Source organism: Panthera tigris, chromosome B2, assembly GCF_018350195.1.
Source record: "Panthera tigris isolate Pti1 chromosome B2, P.tigris_Pti1_mat1.1, whole genome shotgun sequence".
Lineage (NCBI taxonomy): Eukaryota > Metazoa > Chordata > Mammalia > Carnivora > Felidae > Panthera > Panthera tigris.
The window spans coordinates 35,591,126-35,606,041 of NC_056664.1; the positions used below are offsets into that span (position 1 = coordinate 35,591,126).

The window sequence follows — 14,916 nt, forward strand, 5'->3', positions numbered from 1 at the left end:
TCATAATGATAAAAGGGTCAATTCGTCAGAAGGATATAACAATTCTAAACATTTATGTACCCGCTAATAGAATTTCAAGATACATGAAGCAAAAACTGATAGAATTATAAAGAGAAATAGACAAATCCACAATTATAATCAGAGATTTCAATGCATCGCTTTCAGTAATTGATAGAACAAGTAGACAGAAAATTAGAAAATATATTAAAAGATTTGAATAATACCATCAACCAACTTGATCTACTTGACGTTTGGAGAACAGTGCACCCAACAATAGCAGAATAAATATTCTTTCCAAAAGCACATGGAACATATATCAAGATATAACATATTCTGGACCATAAAACTATTTTCAATAAATTTAAAATGATTCATATAATAAATTTATGTTCTCTGATTATACTGAAATAAGTTAGAAATTAATAACGGAAAGCTTTCTGGAAAATCTCCAAGTACTGAAACAAAGTAGCACATTTATAAATAACCCATAGATCAAAGAAAAAATCAAAAGGATATTAGAGAGTGTTTTTAACTGACTAAAAATGAAACACAACATATCAAAATTTGTATGAAGCCATTCAAGTAGCACTTAGGGGAAACTTTATAGTACTAAGTGACTATATTAGAAAATAAGTAAAGTTGGGGCACCTGGGTAGCTCAGTCGGTTGAGTGTCCGACTTGATTTTGGCTCAGGTCATGATCTCATGGTTTGTGGGATTTAGCCCTGTGTCAGGTTCTGTGCAGACAATGCAGGGCTTGCTTGAGATTCTTTCTCCTCTCTCCCGGCCCCTCCAGTGCACGCGCGCACACACACACACACACACACACACACACACACACACACTTTCTCTCTCTCAAAATAAATAAGTAAACTTTAAATCTTAAAAAAAAAAAAAAAAGAAAACAATATGGTCTTCAATCAATGACCTCAGCTTCTACCTTAAGAAGATATAGTAAGAAGAACAAATTAAACTCAAAGTAGAAGAAAGAAAATAATAAAGATCAGAGTGGAAATCAATGGGACATAAGACAGGAAAAAGAAGAGATAAAATCAATGAAACCAAAAGCTGATTTTATTAAAAACTTAAAAATGTCTAGTCAGGCTGATCAGAAAAAGAAAAAGAGAGAAAACACAGATTAACAATATCAGGAATGAGATCAATGACCTCACTACACATTCTAAAGATGTTACAAGGATAATAAGGGGATATTGTGAATAGCTTTATAGTAATAAACTTTACAGTTTAGATAAAACAGACAAATTTCTTAAAAGACACAAACTACTAAGGCTTACTCAAGAAGAAATAGATAACCTCAGTAGTCCTATATCTGTTTTTTTTGTTTGTTTGTTTGTTTTTCTTTTAGTTGAATTCGTAGTTTAATACTTCCCACAAAGAAAATTTCAGGTCCTGGGTAACCTGGGTGGTTCAGTTGGTTAAGCATCTGACTTCAGCTCAGGTCATGATCTCACAGTTCATGAGTTTGAGCCCTGCATCAGGTGAGCTCGAGCCCCACTTTGGTTGAACCCTGCTTTGGGTGAGCCCTGCTTCTCTCTCTCTCTTTCTCTCTCTCTTTCTCTCTGCCCCTCATGGGATTTTATCTCTTTCCCTCTCTTGCTGCCCCTTGCTCATTTGCACCCTCTCTCTAAAAGAAAGAAGGAAAGAAAGAAAGAAAGAAAGAAAGAAAGAAAAAAAGAAAATTCTAGGTCCAGATAAGTTCATTGCTGAATCCCACCAAACATTTAAGGAAGAAATAAATACCGTGTACATAAACTCTTAAGGAAAATTGAAAAGGAAGAAATACTTCTTTCTATGAAGCAAGTATTACTCTACTATCAAAACCTGATGAAGACATTATAAGAAAACTACAGACAAACATCTCCTATGAACATAGATTCAAAAATTCTAAACAAAATTGAACAAATCTAATCCCACAGTATATAAAAAAGATGATACAGCATGACCAAGTAGAGTTTATTCCAGGAATATCATGTTTGGCTTAATGTTTGAAAATATATGAAAGTAATTTACCATATTAACAATCTAAAAAATAAAGACCATATGATCATGTCATGTAGAAAGAAACATTTGGCAACATGAAGCATTTGTTACCGATTTTAAAAAAACCTAAGCTGGGGTGCCTGGGTGGCTCAGTCGGTTAAGCAGCCGACTTCGGCTCAGGCCATGATCTCGCGGTCTGTGAGTTCGAGCCCCACATCGGACTCTGTGCTGTCAGCTCAGAGCCTGGAGCCTGTTTCAGATTCTGTGTCCCCCTCTCTCTGACCCTCCCCCGTTCATGCTCTGTCTCTCTCTGTCTCAAAAATAAATAAACATTAAAAAAAAAATAAAAAAAATAAAAAAATAAAAAATAAATAAAAAAACCTAAGCAAACCTGGAATAGAAGGGAACTTCCTCAACGTGATATAGGATATCTATGAAGAATCTACAACTAACACCATTATTAACAGAGAAAGACTGAGTGCTTTCCCTCTAAAATCAGGAACAAGACAATAATGTCCTTTCTCAGGGTGCCTGGCTGGCTCAGTTGGTGGAACATGCAACTCTTGATCTCAGGGTTGTGGGTTCAAGCCTCATGTCTGGTGTAGAGATTACTTAAAAAATAAAATCTTAAAGAAAATAATGTCCCTTCTCTGCTTCTACTCAACATTGCCCTGGAAGTGGTAGCCAGCCCTGTAAGGCAAGAAGAGGGAGAAGTAGGGGCGTCTGGGTGGCTCAGTCGGTTAAGCGTCCGACTTCAGCTCAGGTCACGATCTCACGGTCCGCGGGTTCGAGCCCCGCGTTGGGCTCTGGGCTGATGGCTCAGAGCCTGGAACCTGCTTCTGATTCTGTGTCTCCCTCTCTCTCTGCCCCTCCCCCGTTCATGCTCTGTCTCTCTCTGTCTCAAAAATAAATAAACGTTAAAAAAAATTTAAAAAAGAAGAGGGAGAAGTAAAACTGTCATTATTTGCAAACCATATGATCGAGTATACAGAAGATCCACAAAAACATTACTTTGCCTAATACGTGAGTTTAACAGTGTTGCAGGATAAAAAAAATCAACAGGCAAAAAAATTATTTTTATATCCTAACAATGAACAACCAGAAATGAAATTTAAGAAATAATACCATTTACAACACCATAAAAGATACACAATTCTTAGAGATAAATCTGATGAAAGATGTGAAAGACTCATGCATTGAAACCACAAAGCATTGCTGAGAGAAATTAAAGAAAAGTGAATGAAGAGAGATATTGTTCTCAGGGGTTAGAAGACTCAATATTATTAAGATGTCAGTTCTCCCCAATTTGATGTATAGATTTAATGTAATCCCAATCAAATCCCCAGCAGGCATTTTTTAAAATAAAAATTTTAGGCTGATTCTAAGTTCATGGAAATGCAAAGGACCTAGAATGGCCAAAACAATTTTGTAAAATAATACAGATGGAGGAATGCGACTTAAAGACTTATAAAACTGGGGCGCCTGGGTGGATCAGTCGGTTGAGCGCCGACTTCGGCTCAGGTCACGATCTCGCGGTCCGTGAGTTCGAGCCCCGCATCGGGCCCCTGTGCTGACAGCTCAGAGCCCGGAGCCTGTTTCAGATTCTGTGTCTCCCTCTCTCTGACCCTCCCCCATTCATGCTCTGTCTCTCTCTGTCTCAAAAATAAATAAACGTTAAAAAAAAAATTAAAAAAAAAAAAAGACTTATAAAACTGCCATAATCAAGGCATGATGACATTGGCATAAAGATAGACAAATAGATGAATGGAATAAAATAGGGTCCAGAAATAGGTGTGTGTGTATATATAAAGTCAATTCAGTAGAGAAAGGATAACCTATTCAACAATTAATATTAGAACAATTAGACATCCAGGAGCAAAAAAGGGATCTTTGATCTATATCTCTTGCCATATATATAAAAAATATATCTCAAAAGAGATTATAGGGGCGCCTGGCTGGCTCAGTTGGTAGAGTCTGCAGATCTCAGGGTTATAATTTTGAGTCCTGCATTGAGTGTAGAGATTGCTTAAAAATAAAATCTTTAAAAGAGAGAGAGAGAGATTATATATCTAAGTGTGAAAGCTAAAATTTCTAGAGGAAAACATAAAACCATTATGATCCTGAGGTAAGCAAAGATTTCCTATATATGATAACCAAAAATGTGAGCCATGAAGGAACAAATTGATAAATTGGACTTCTTTGAAATTAAAAATCTCTGCTCTTTAGGGCACCTGGGTGGCTCAGTCAGTTGAGCATCAGAATCTTGGTTTTGGCTCAGGTCATGATCCCAGGGTTGTGGGATCAAGCCCCGCTCTGGGCTCCATGCTGAGTGTAGAGCCTGCTTGAGATTCTCTCTCTCTCTCTCTCTCTCTCTCTCTCTCCCTCCCTCTTTCTTTCTCTCTCTCCCTCTGCACCCGCCCATATTTGTGCTTGCTCTCTCTCTCTCTCTAAAATTCAATTCAATTCAATTCAGTTAAAAAATTGAAAATCTCTGCTCTTTAAAAGACACTAAGTGAATGAAAAGACAAGGCACAAACTGGAGAAAAATGATAAAGGACTTGTATCCAGAAAATATAAAGAACTTCCAAAACTGAGTAATAAAAAAACAAAACAAAACAAAACAAAAACCCCTCCGTAATAAAAAAAACAAACAACCTCATTTTTTTTTTAAGTAGGCTCTATGTCCAACACGAGACTTGAACTCATGACCTTGAGATCAAGAGTTACATGCTCAGGGTGTCTGGGTGGCTCAGTTGGTTAAGCATCTAAATCCTGATTTCAGCTCAGGTCATGATCTCACAGTTTGTGAGTTCAAGCCCCTCATCAGGCTCCACTATGACTGTGTGGATTCTGCTTGGGATTCTCTCTCTCTTTCTTTCTATCTCTCTCTCTACCCTGCCCATGCTCACACTCTCTCTCTCAAAAAAAGAAAAAAAAATTGCATGCTCTAGCAACTGAGCCAGCCAGGTGCTCAATAACCTCAATTTTTTTTTAAAGTTTTTTTTTAATGTTTGTTTATTTTTGAGAGACAAACAGACAGAGTGAGAGTGGGGGAGGGGCAGAGAGGGAGGGAGACAGAATCTGAAGCAGGCTCCAGGCTCTGGGCTGTCTGCCCAGAGCCCGACATGGGGCTCGAACCCACAAACTGTGAGATCATGACCTGAGCTGAAGTCAGATGCTTAAACGACTGAGCCACCCAGGTGCCCCAGTAACCTCAATTTTTAACATAGACGAAAGATTTGAGTAGACACCGTACCAAAAAAGATACAAGGATGCTAAATAAACACATAAAAAGATGTTCAACATCATTTGTCATGAGAGAAATGCAAGCAAAAACCACGATGAGAACCACTCTATACCCATTAGAAAGGCTAAAATGAAAAATTTATTGTTTGTGTTAAGTGCTTGCAAGCATGTGGAGGGACTAGAATTCTCATACCCTGCTAGTGGGAATATAAAATGGGACAACCACTCTGGGAAAACATCTGCTAGTTTCTTAAGAAGTTAAAATTGTATTTATCCATGACAAATGAAATCATAGGTCTATACAAAGTCTTATCCCCAAATGTTTATAGTGTTCCTATTTGTAATTGCCCCAAACTGCAAATCACTAGATGTCCTTCAAAGGGCAAATGGATTAAAAAACTGTGGTATATTCATGCCATGGCATACTACTCAGTGATAAAGAATGAACTTTCAACACACATAACGTGGATGAATCTTAAAGAATGAACTCTTGATACGCATAACAGCATGGATGAATTAGGCTGAGTGAAAGAAGCAAGACAAAAAAAAAAAAAAACGGTGCATACTGTATGATTCTATATATGTAAAATTCTAGAAAATGCAAACCTAATAGATAATGATGGCAAATCCGTGCCTTGTGATGGTAGGGGGTGCTGCAGGAAGGGGAGGGAGCAGGGGTTAAGAGGAAACTTTTGGGGTTGATATGTTTAGGAATTCAGTTGTGATGATGTCACTGGGATATACTTATGTCAAAACTTATCAAATTATATACTTTATGACTTTTTTTTTAACGTTTATTTATTTTTGAGACAGAGAGAGACAGAGCATGAATGGGGGAGGGTCAGAGAGAGAGAGAGACACAGAATCTGAAACAGGCTCCAGGCTCCAGGCTCTGAGCCATCAGCACAGAGCCTGAGGCGGGGCTTGAACTCACGAACCGCGAGATCATGACCTGAGCCGAAGTCGGACACTTAACCGACAGAGCCACCCAGGCGCCCCTCAAATTATGTACTTTAAACATGTGCAGTTATTATATGTCAATTATACCTCAAGAAAGCTATTAAGCTTATTAAGTCATAAGCAGTGGTTTTGTTTCTCTCACTAAACTGCAAAATCCTCAGGGTCAGGCCTTGTATCTTGTACTTTTTTTGTATCCTTCTACTAAGTCCAGCATAGTGATGGACACAGAAAAGTTTAGCAAATACCTTTTGGCTAACCGAGTGCATTTTGCACTCTTTGACAAATCTCGGGGAGGGGGGTACTCAAGACAGAAAATGGAAAACGGTTTTCTCTACTTTTATTCTTTTATTTATCTGGAATATAGCACAGAGGACAGAGGGGGAAAGACCATGGCACAAAGCTACCCCAAGACACCACCAGTCTCCCTTACACTACAGCTACCTGAGGTATAAATACAGATATGCCCGTGTCCCAGGGTTGAATTAGAGAGCTGTGGGTCGAAGGCTGATGAAGGTATATAACAAGGTGAAAGGATTGCCAGACTGCAACTCAGCTTCATTTCATTCCCTTACCCTCTTTATTTTGACCTCTAAGGTGGCACTGACCAGAAGACGAAGGAGGAACCCAAGAAGTGCTTGGCAAGTAACAATGGCCTTTCACTAACCGCCCTTATGGACTGAGCAGGTGGTCCCCATTGGGATTATAATTACATTTCTCTCCACTTCTCCCAAAAAGATGGCAGTAGGGCCTCTATTCTGAACAGATCAGCAAAAGTGAAAGAGATGGAACTAGAATGACCATCAGTGGAGAGAAGGGCAAACATCATCCATGATAGTGTCGGGTAAAGTTGATGATCTTTGATTTCCGTCGTAGGAACTCTCCATTGCCTGTTGAAATACGTCTGTTGTAGGAAATTATATTCCCTGGGCTTTTACTTTTATAGATTGTGTGGGCATAGGAGATGACATAGAATATCCAGAAGCAGTGCATGAAAATACGGGACATCAGGCCAAACCAGCGCACGACTCTGACCTCTTCAATGACAGAGTCATTGTTGGTAAAGATTTGTACTATAATGTTTACAGCTTCATAGAAAAGGATCCAGATGATGTAGGTCACCAAGCCCCTGTGTATTTGAGCATATACTGAGTACAGGAGGAAGCAGCTGATGATGAGGGTAATGAAAGACAGGAAGAAGACCATATTGAAAGCCCAGCAGATGATGAACTGGCTTATCAGGACACTTGCACTCTTGTTCTGTAGGTGGCTATCAGTGCAATTGTTGTTCCTTATGTATCTGTGTTCGAAGATGAGGTACATGTTGGTGGCCACGATGGTAAAGACCCCTGATAACACGGTGCCCATTTTGGCAGTCATCCCAAACCAGTGCTGCTGTCTCATGCTGAGACTTCCTGTGATGACGAACAAGATACAGGAGAATTCTGGTTCCTGCCAATGTGATAAATGATCACAGTTTCTGCCTCCTGCCCCAAATGCACCCTGGAAAAACAATAGAGAGAAATATGGAAACAAGGAAACAACAGCTTTGGAAAGACGGAAGGCTTTAAAATTGCTTGTGAATGACATATCTGATAAAGGCTCAGTGCCCAGAATCTGTAAAGAAATTATCAAGCTCAGCACCCCAAAAATGAATAATCCAGTTGAGAAATGGGCAGAAGATAGGAGTAGACATTTTCCCAAAGAAAACATCCAGATGGCTAACAGACATGAAGAGGTGCTCGACAGCACTCATCGTCAGGGAAATACAAATCAAAATCATGATGAGATACCACCTCACACCTGTTGGACTGGCTAAAGTTAACAACACAAGAAACAACAGATGTTGGTCAGGGTGTGGAGAAAGGGGAACCCTCTTGCACAGTTTCTGGGAATGCAAACCAGGGCAGCCACTGTGGAGAATAGTATGGAGGTTCCTCAAAAAGTTAAAAATAGCCCTACAACCCAGCAATTGCACTACTAGGTATTTACCCCAAGTTTATAAAAGTACCGAATCAAAGGGGTACGTGCACCCCAATGTTTACAGCAGCAGTATCAACAGTAGCCAAACTATGGAAGGAGCCCAAATGTCCATCGACTGATGAACGGAAAGAAGATGTGGTATTGATACCATGGAATATCACTCAGCCATCAAAAGGATGCAATGTTGCCATTTGTGGTGATGTGGATGGAGCCAGATTGTATTATGCTAAGCAAAATAAGTCAGAAAAAGACAAATACCGTATGATTTCACTCATGTGGAATTTCGGAAACAAAACAGATGAACATATGGGAGGGGGGAAAGTGAAGGAAACAAATCATAGGAGGCTTTTTTTTTTTAAGTTTTTATTTATTTTGAGGGAGAGAGGGAGTGCGTGTGTGCACACAAGCGATGGAGGGGCAGAGAGAGAGAATCGCAAGCAGGCTTCACACTGTCAGCGCAGGGCCAGATGTGGGGCTCGAACCCATGAACTGTGAGATCATGACCTGAACGGAAATCAAGAGTTGGATATTCAACCGACTGAGCCACTCAGGGGCCCTCCATAAGAGACTCTTAACCATAGAGAACAAGCTGAGGGTTGATGGAGGGAGGTGGGTGAGGGACGGATTGAATGAGTGATTGGTATTAAGGAGGGCACTTGTGATGAGCACTGGGTGTTGTATATAAGTGAGGAATCACTGAATTCTAGTCCTGAAACCAATATTGCACCATATGTTAACAACTAGAATTTATTTATTTATTTTTAAATGTTTATTTTTGAGAGAGAGAGAGAGAGAGAGAGCACATGAGTGCGAGTGGGAGAGGGGCAGAGAGAGAGAGGGAGACAGAGGATCCAAAGCAGGCTCCATGCTGACAGTAGAGAGCCTGATGTGGAGCTTGAATCCACAAACCGGGGGATTATGACCTGAGCCGAAGTCGGACACTTCATGGACTGAGCCACCCAGGTGCCCCAACTAACTAGAATTTAAATAAAATTTTGGAAAGAAAAAAAATAAAATCGCTTGGGAGTGTGAGTGGGGAGGAGGGAGGATGCAGTCTGGGGCGGGTGGCAAGGAGCAGGTGATTAGAGAAGCGGTTCTCAGCCCTGGCTTTACATTAGAATCAATGAAGTACCCAGGCCCAGGCTCCACCCCGGACCAGTTAGAACATCCTGCGTGTGCTACTCAGAAATCGGTATTTTTCATGACTTCCTGGTGATTTTCACAGGTAGCCAGTAGTAGGAAACACTGGGTAGAGAAGGTAGTTTAAATTACGCTCTTCTCTTCTCCCAGCACTGCTGCACCCTGGTAGGGAAAATTGGCGGCACTTGCCAGACCTTGAGTGCAGGTGTCTCAGGAGAAAATCAGTACAGTGTCGCCGCTGGCGTGAGGCGTTGACGAAAACAGGTGGACACCAACTGGCTTTCCGCAATCACTCCTGCACTACGTATCAAAACTGAATACAAAGAAAGTGGGAGGGACGAGAGGGTGGGTGATGGGCACTGAGGAGGGCACCTGTTGGGATGAGCACTGGGTGTTGTATGGAAACCAATTTGACAATAAAGTTCATACTTAAAAAATAAAATAAAATAAAAGAATACACAAGAAAGGTATACTTTAAGGGAAATTTGGAGCCTTCAGGAGAGGATTGCCTAACAATAGAAAAGAAAAAGCAACAATGAGCTGGGTGTTCAACTAAAAAACTTAAGGGGAAAAAAATCCCAATAATAAGAACAACAAAAAAATAGGAGGAAGAAAATAAACAGAAGAGCAGAAATCAATGAAAAGGAAATAAAGATAGAGGGATCTCTGATTGGTTAGGTTATCGGGGCCAACTTGCTGCTTAAAGCAACTAAAAAATGCTAGACACCATAGTTTTAAAATATTCTTAAAAGCACAGAAGAGCTGACAAAGTAGGAGGTGGGAAGACAGTCTATGGGAGAGGTAAGAAAGCATGGAAGTCGATTTTGCTCTGAGGGTATTTACCAGTCTGAGCAAATGTGAATTACATTATGTGCTGTAGGCTAAGGGTGAATGAAATCAAAACTCAGGATCCACCAAGGTGGGGAGTCTATTAGAAAGCCTTCCTTGCATTTGTCATGCCCGTTCCCCAGAGGGCTATGATTAAATGTGAATCAGAAGTAAACCTGACCCCACATCTTTCTCTCAAGAGCTCCAAGGAAGACAACTTAGTACTACACTGCACAAAAGGGGAGAAAACTCCCCTTGAGACATTGTAACCATAGCTAATCTTTTTGTGGATTTGTAGCCCAAATTTTATGAAGTTTTCAAAAAAGCTTTTAATTTACCAGGAGTCTAGTTTAAAGCAGTCCTGAGGGGCACTTGGGTGGCTCAGTTAGCTAAGTGTCGGACTTCAGTTCAGGTCATGATCTTGCAGTTCGTGGGTGAGAGCCCCACATCGGGCTCTGTGCTGACAGCTCGGAGCCTGGAGCCTGCTTCAGATTCTGTGTCTCCCTCTCTCTCTGCCCCTCCCCTGCTTGCACTCTGTGTATATGTGTCTCTCTCTCAAAAATAAATAAACATTAAAAAATAAATAAAATAAAGTAGTCCTGAACTGGAATTCTCTTAAGTTCCTGGTAGCAGCAAATTCACATCTTCTCTGGAGGAATGCATCTTTGTGTTGGTCCTCAAAGAATCTCCAGCAGTTAATCACTGCATAGACGATGGGTACCACACAGTAAAAAAGAACCCAGCATGCAAGGAACAAGGCACTGCAAGTGAGAACCAGCAGAAATAACAGCAGAAACAGAACTGCGAAAAATATCAACTTATGAAACAATTATAGTTACTACATTTTTTGCATTAAAATTTTTATTTTCTTAAATTTTTATTTTATTTATATTTTATTTTTAACGTGTAAAGTACACATAAAATGTACCACCTTAATCATTTTTTAAAGTTTATTTATTTTAGTAATCTCCACACCCAATGTGGGGCCCAAACTCATGACCAAGAGTTGCATGCTCTTCCAAGAGAACCTGCCAAGTGCCTCACCAACTTAACCATTTTTAAAGCGTACAGTTCAATGTTAACTATATTCACATTGTTATGCAGCCATTCTCTAGAACTTTTTCATCCTACAAAACTGAAACTGGATGCCCATTAAACAACTATTTCCCCTCCCCTACAACCTCTGATGAGCATCATTCTACAATTCTTTTTTTTTTTTTTTTTTAGTAGGCTCTATGCCCAATGTGGGACTTGAACTCATGACTCTGAGATTAAGAGTTGCATGCTGTCCCAACTGAGCCAGCCAGGCGCCCCATCTACTTTTTTTTCCTATGAATTTTACTATTCTGGATATAATACATAATATACTTGGATGATATATATTCAGAGTAGAAAAGTGGAATGATACAGTATCTATCTTTTTGTTTCTGGCTTATTTTACTTAGTGTAATTTACTCAAAGCTCATCTATGTTATAGCTTATATCAGAATTCCCTTTGATTACACACTTATGTAAATAAAAGGCAATATTGAAAGTATATGTAAAAACAGGAATCCATAGAAAATAACCTAGCAGACCTGAACGAGAAGCAAATAGAATTTCTAGAGAGGAAAACCTCAAGACCTGAAATTAAAATTTCATGGGTGTATTTGGTAGCAGATTGGACACAGACAAAGTGATGATTAGTTAACCAGAAGAGAGGTCAAAGGAAATTATCCAGATCGTAGCACGGAGAGGCAGTAAGATGGAAAATATGGATGAGAAGTTAAGAGACATGAAGAATATAATAAGATGGTCTGACGAGAGAGAGAGAGAGAGAGGGAGGGAGAAAGAAAGATGGAGAGAGAAAGAAGAAGGAGTAGAAGGAGGAAGAGAAGAAAGAGGAGGAGGAGGAGGAGGAGGAAGAGGGAGGAAAGAGGAGGTGGAAGGAGAAGGAAGGGAGGAGACAGAAGAATAGGGTAGCATATTTGGAGAGGTAATAGCTGAGTGTGATATTGTGATTTATTATAAGAAATATATATTTGGGGGGCAACTGGGTGGCTCAGTCGGTTAAGCATCCGACTTCAGCTCAGGTCATGATCTCGCGGTCCATGAGTTCAAGCCCCGCATCAGGCTCTGTGCTGACAGCTCAGAGCCTGGAGCCTGCTTCAAATTCTGTGTCTCCCTCTCTCTCTGACCCTCCCCCATTCATGCTGTCTGTCCCTGTCTCAAATAAATAAACGTTAAAAAAAAAATTAAAAAAAAAAAAAAAGAAATATATATTTGGTCTTCATCCCTGGTTCTGGCTCACAGCTCCCCAAGCCCTTGGAACTTCCTAAGTATAGAGAATGATAGAGGTTTCCTTTGTTATGTTAATGAGGCGACTCTTGTACCTTCCCTCTCTCTCCTATCCTACATCCCCAAATACTAAGTTCCATCTCCTCTCCCTCCCACATATCTCTTGAATCAGTCATTGTTTTTCCCACCTCCATTGCCACCACCATAGTCCAATCACCATCATGTTCTTCTCTGGACTACTGTGACTGATACCACTTGTGAAGTTACAGTCTTTTTTTTTTTTTTTTTTTAATGCTTATTTATTATTTTTGAGAGAGGGAGAGAGAGGGAGAGAGAGTATGAGTTGGGGAGGAGCAGAGAGAGAAGGAGACACAGAATCCGAAGCAGGCTCTAGGCTCTGAGCTGTCAGCACAGAGCCTCACGGGGGGCCCCAACTCACAAACTACCAGATCATGACCTGAGCCAAAACCGGCCACTTAACCAACGGAGCCACCCAGGCGTCCCAGTTATAGTCTTGATACAGTCATGAATGATGCTACAGGGAGTGGGGAGGAAGACAGTGGATATGTGTGCAGGGGTAAGAAGTCCTCATCTATCAGGGTGGGAAGCCAATAGATACTGTCTAAAAATGATTAAGCAAGAAGTATCAATACAAGTGTATAGTTTAGAGATAATGAGGTCAGTAGGAGGGGAAGTAGACGAACTGAAGGTGGATGCCTGTGGGAACTATGACTGGAAGTGGGGGGCAGAGGACTGCTGTGTTTACTATAAGCCTTTCAATATTAACTAGTGCTACACATACACACAATTTTAATAAAAATGGGTTTATGAAAATATAATTATTTTATTAAGTCTAATAAATCAGATCATTAAGTATCTCCCATTGGCTCCCTTTATGTTGTCGGGGTAGCTTTCTTTAATACAGTATCTTTGTAGCCCCCCAAATGGTTAAGCCAGCATTGCGGAAGGACAGCCAGATAATTGTCGTCTAAACCAAGAGCTACAAATGTTACCATGAAAAGTAGTTGGTAATAGTGCCATGAGGTGCCTGAGTGACTCAGTCAGTTAAGCATTCCGGTCTTTATCTCAGAGTCGTAAGTTCAACCCTGGACTGGGCTCTGTGCTGAGCCTGGAGCCTACTTAAAAAAAAAAAAAAAAAAAAAAAAAAAAAAAAAAAAAGTGATCCCAACAGTCTTTTTTGTTTATTTGTGAAATGTTCTGAAAATGAGACATTATTTCAACAAGTACACCACTAGAAGTGATTCTGATTCCATCTTTGAATATTGACATTTTTTTTTAAAAGTAGGCTCCATGCCCAACGTGGGGCTTCAACTCACGACCCTAAGATCAAGGGTCACATACTCCATCAACTGAGCCAGCCTGGTGCCTTGAATATTGATATTTTAAATGCTGAAAAAAAATTTAGGGGCGCCTAGGTGGCTTATTTGGTTAAGCGTCTGACTTCAGCTCAGGTCATGATTTCGAGGTCTGTGAGTTCGAGCCCCGCATTGGGCTCTGTGCTGATGTTGCATCCACACGACTCCTGAAACAGAATGCTACGGGCACCAGTGACAGTCACAACAAAGTTTATTACAATGAGAGGCAAGGCCGACCGATCGGGACCAACACTCTTGATAAGAGTGCGGCCCCGAACAGCCGGGGGACAGAGTTTTTATAACCAATCACATCGTTTTATCATCACCTGGGAACAAAACAAAGAAACAGGTTCCAGATGAGTTAACAGTTGCCTAATGAGGTGTTTACTTTAGACTTTCTGCCTCTAAGTTGCAACCAGTGGATCTCCTTGACCCTGCCTCTGATGCTCTTTTCTTTGAACTTTTGTTTCCTTAATTGGTGAAGCCTAATTTACAAGGGTATGAGGCGTAGTTTACCAGAGCAAAGCAAGGCTGTTATCTCTTAACCTTCAGTGTCAACACAAAGCTGTTATTTTTCAAGCTAAGCATTAGCCCTACACTACAATTTAACCCTTACATTTCCCCCTTTTCTTGTCAGTGAATCAATCCCTTGATTCATCATTAGGAACTAAGGGGATATAATTGGACCTGAACATCATAATTTTTATTTCACTAACTCGCTTCTTGACATATTGTACTAACCAATTGATAAGGCACGGGCCAATAGTTAACCCGAGAAGTAACAACAGCAGTGGCCCAGCTACAGCTGTAAGCAGTGATGTGAGCCAGGGGGACCAAGAGAATAAACTCTGATACCAATTATTGCTGGCCTCCCTGGCACGTTCCCTGGTCCTAAGATTATCCCTGACCAAACTGAGAGTGTCTCGGATTACTCTGGAATTGTTTGCATAAAAACAGCACGTTTCTCCGAGGGCCACGCAGAGGCCCCCTTCCTTCATGAAGAGTAAATCAAGCCCTCTTCTGTTTTGTAATACAACCTCGGCTAAAGAGTCTACTTGGTGTTCTAGCCGAGAAATTGAAGTTTCCAAGTAGCCTAGGTCTCGGTCTAC

At 40.5% G+C, this 14,916-nt stretch overlaps 1 protein-coding gene and 1 long non-coding RNA gene across 2 annotated transcripts in view; one reads left to right on the plus strand and one right to left on the minus strand.

Annotated features, from left to right (window-relative positions):
- Positions 1-6,875, plus strand: part of LOC122238618 — a 36,959-nt gene extending 30,084 nt beyond the window's left edge. Inside the window, exon 3 of the long non-coding RNA XR_006217617.1 lies at positions 6,801-6,875. This is a non-coding gene — a long non-coding RNA (uncharacterized LOC122238618). The remainder of the gene's footprint in view (positions 1-6,800) is intronic.
- Positions 6,459-14,916, minus strand: part of LOC102960445 (transmembrane protein 217) — a 33,148-nt gene continuing 24,690 nt past the window's right edge. The window contains exon 2 of the mRNA XM_007085241.2: positions 6,459-7,706. Coding sequence (XP_007085303.2) covers positions 7,029-7,607 — 579 coding nt within the window. The 5' untranslated portion in view covers positions 7,608-7,706 and the 3' untranslated portion in view covers positions 6,459-7,028. The remainder of the gene's footprint in view (positions 7,707-14,916) is intronic.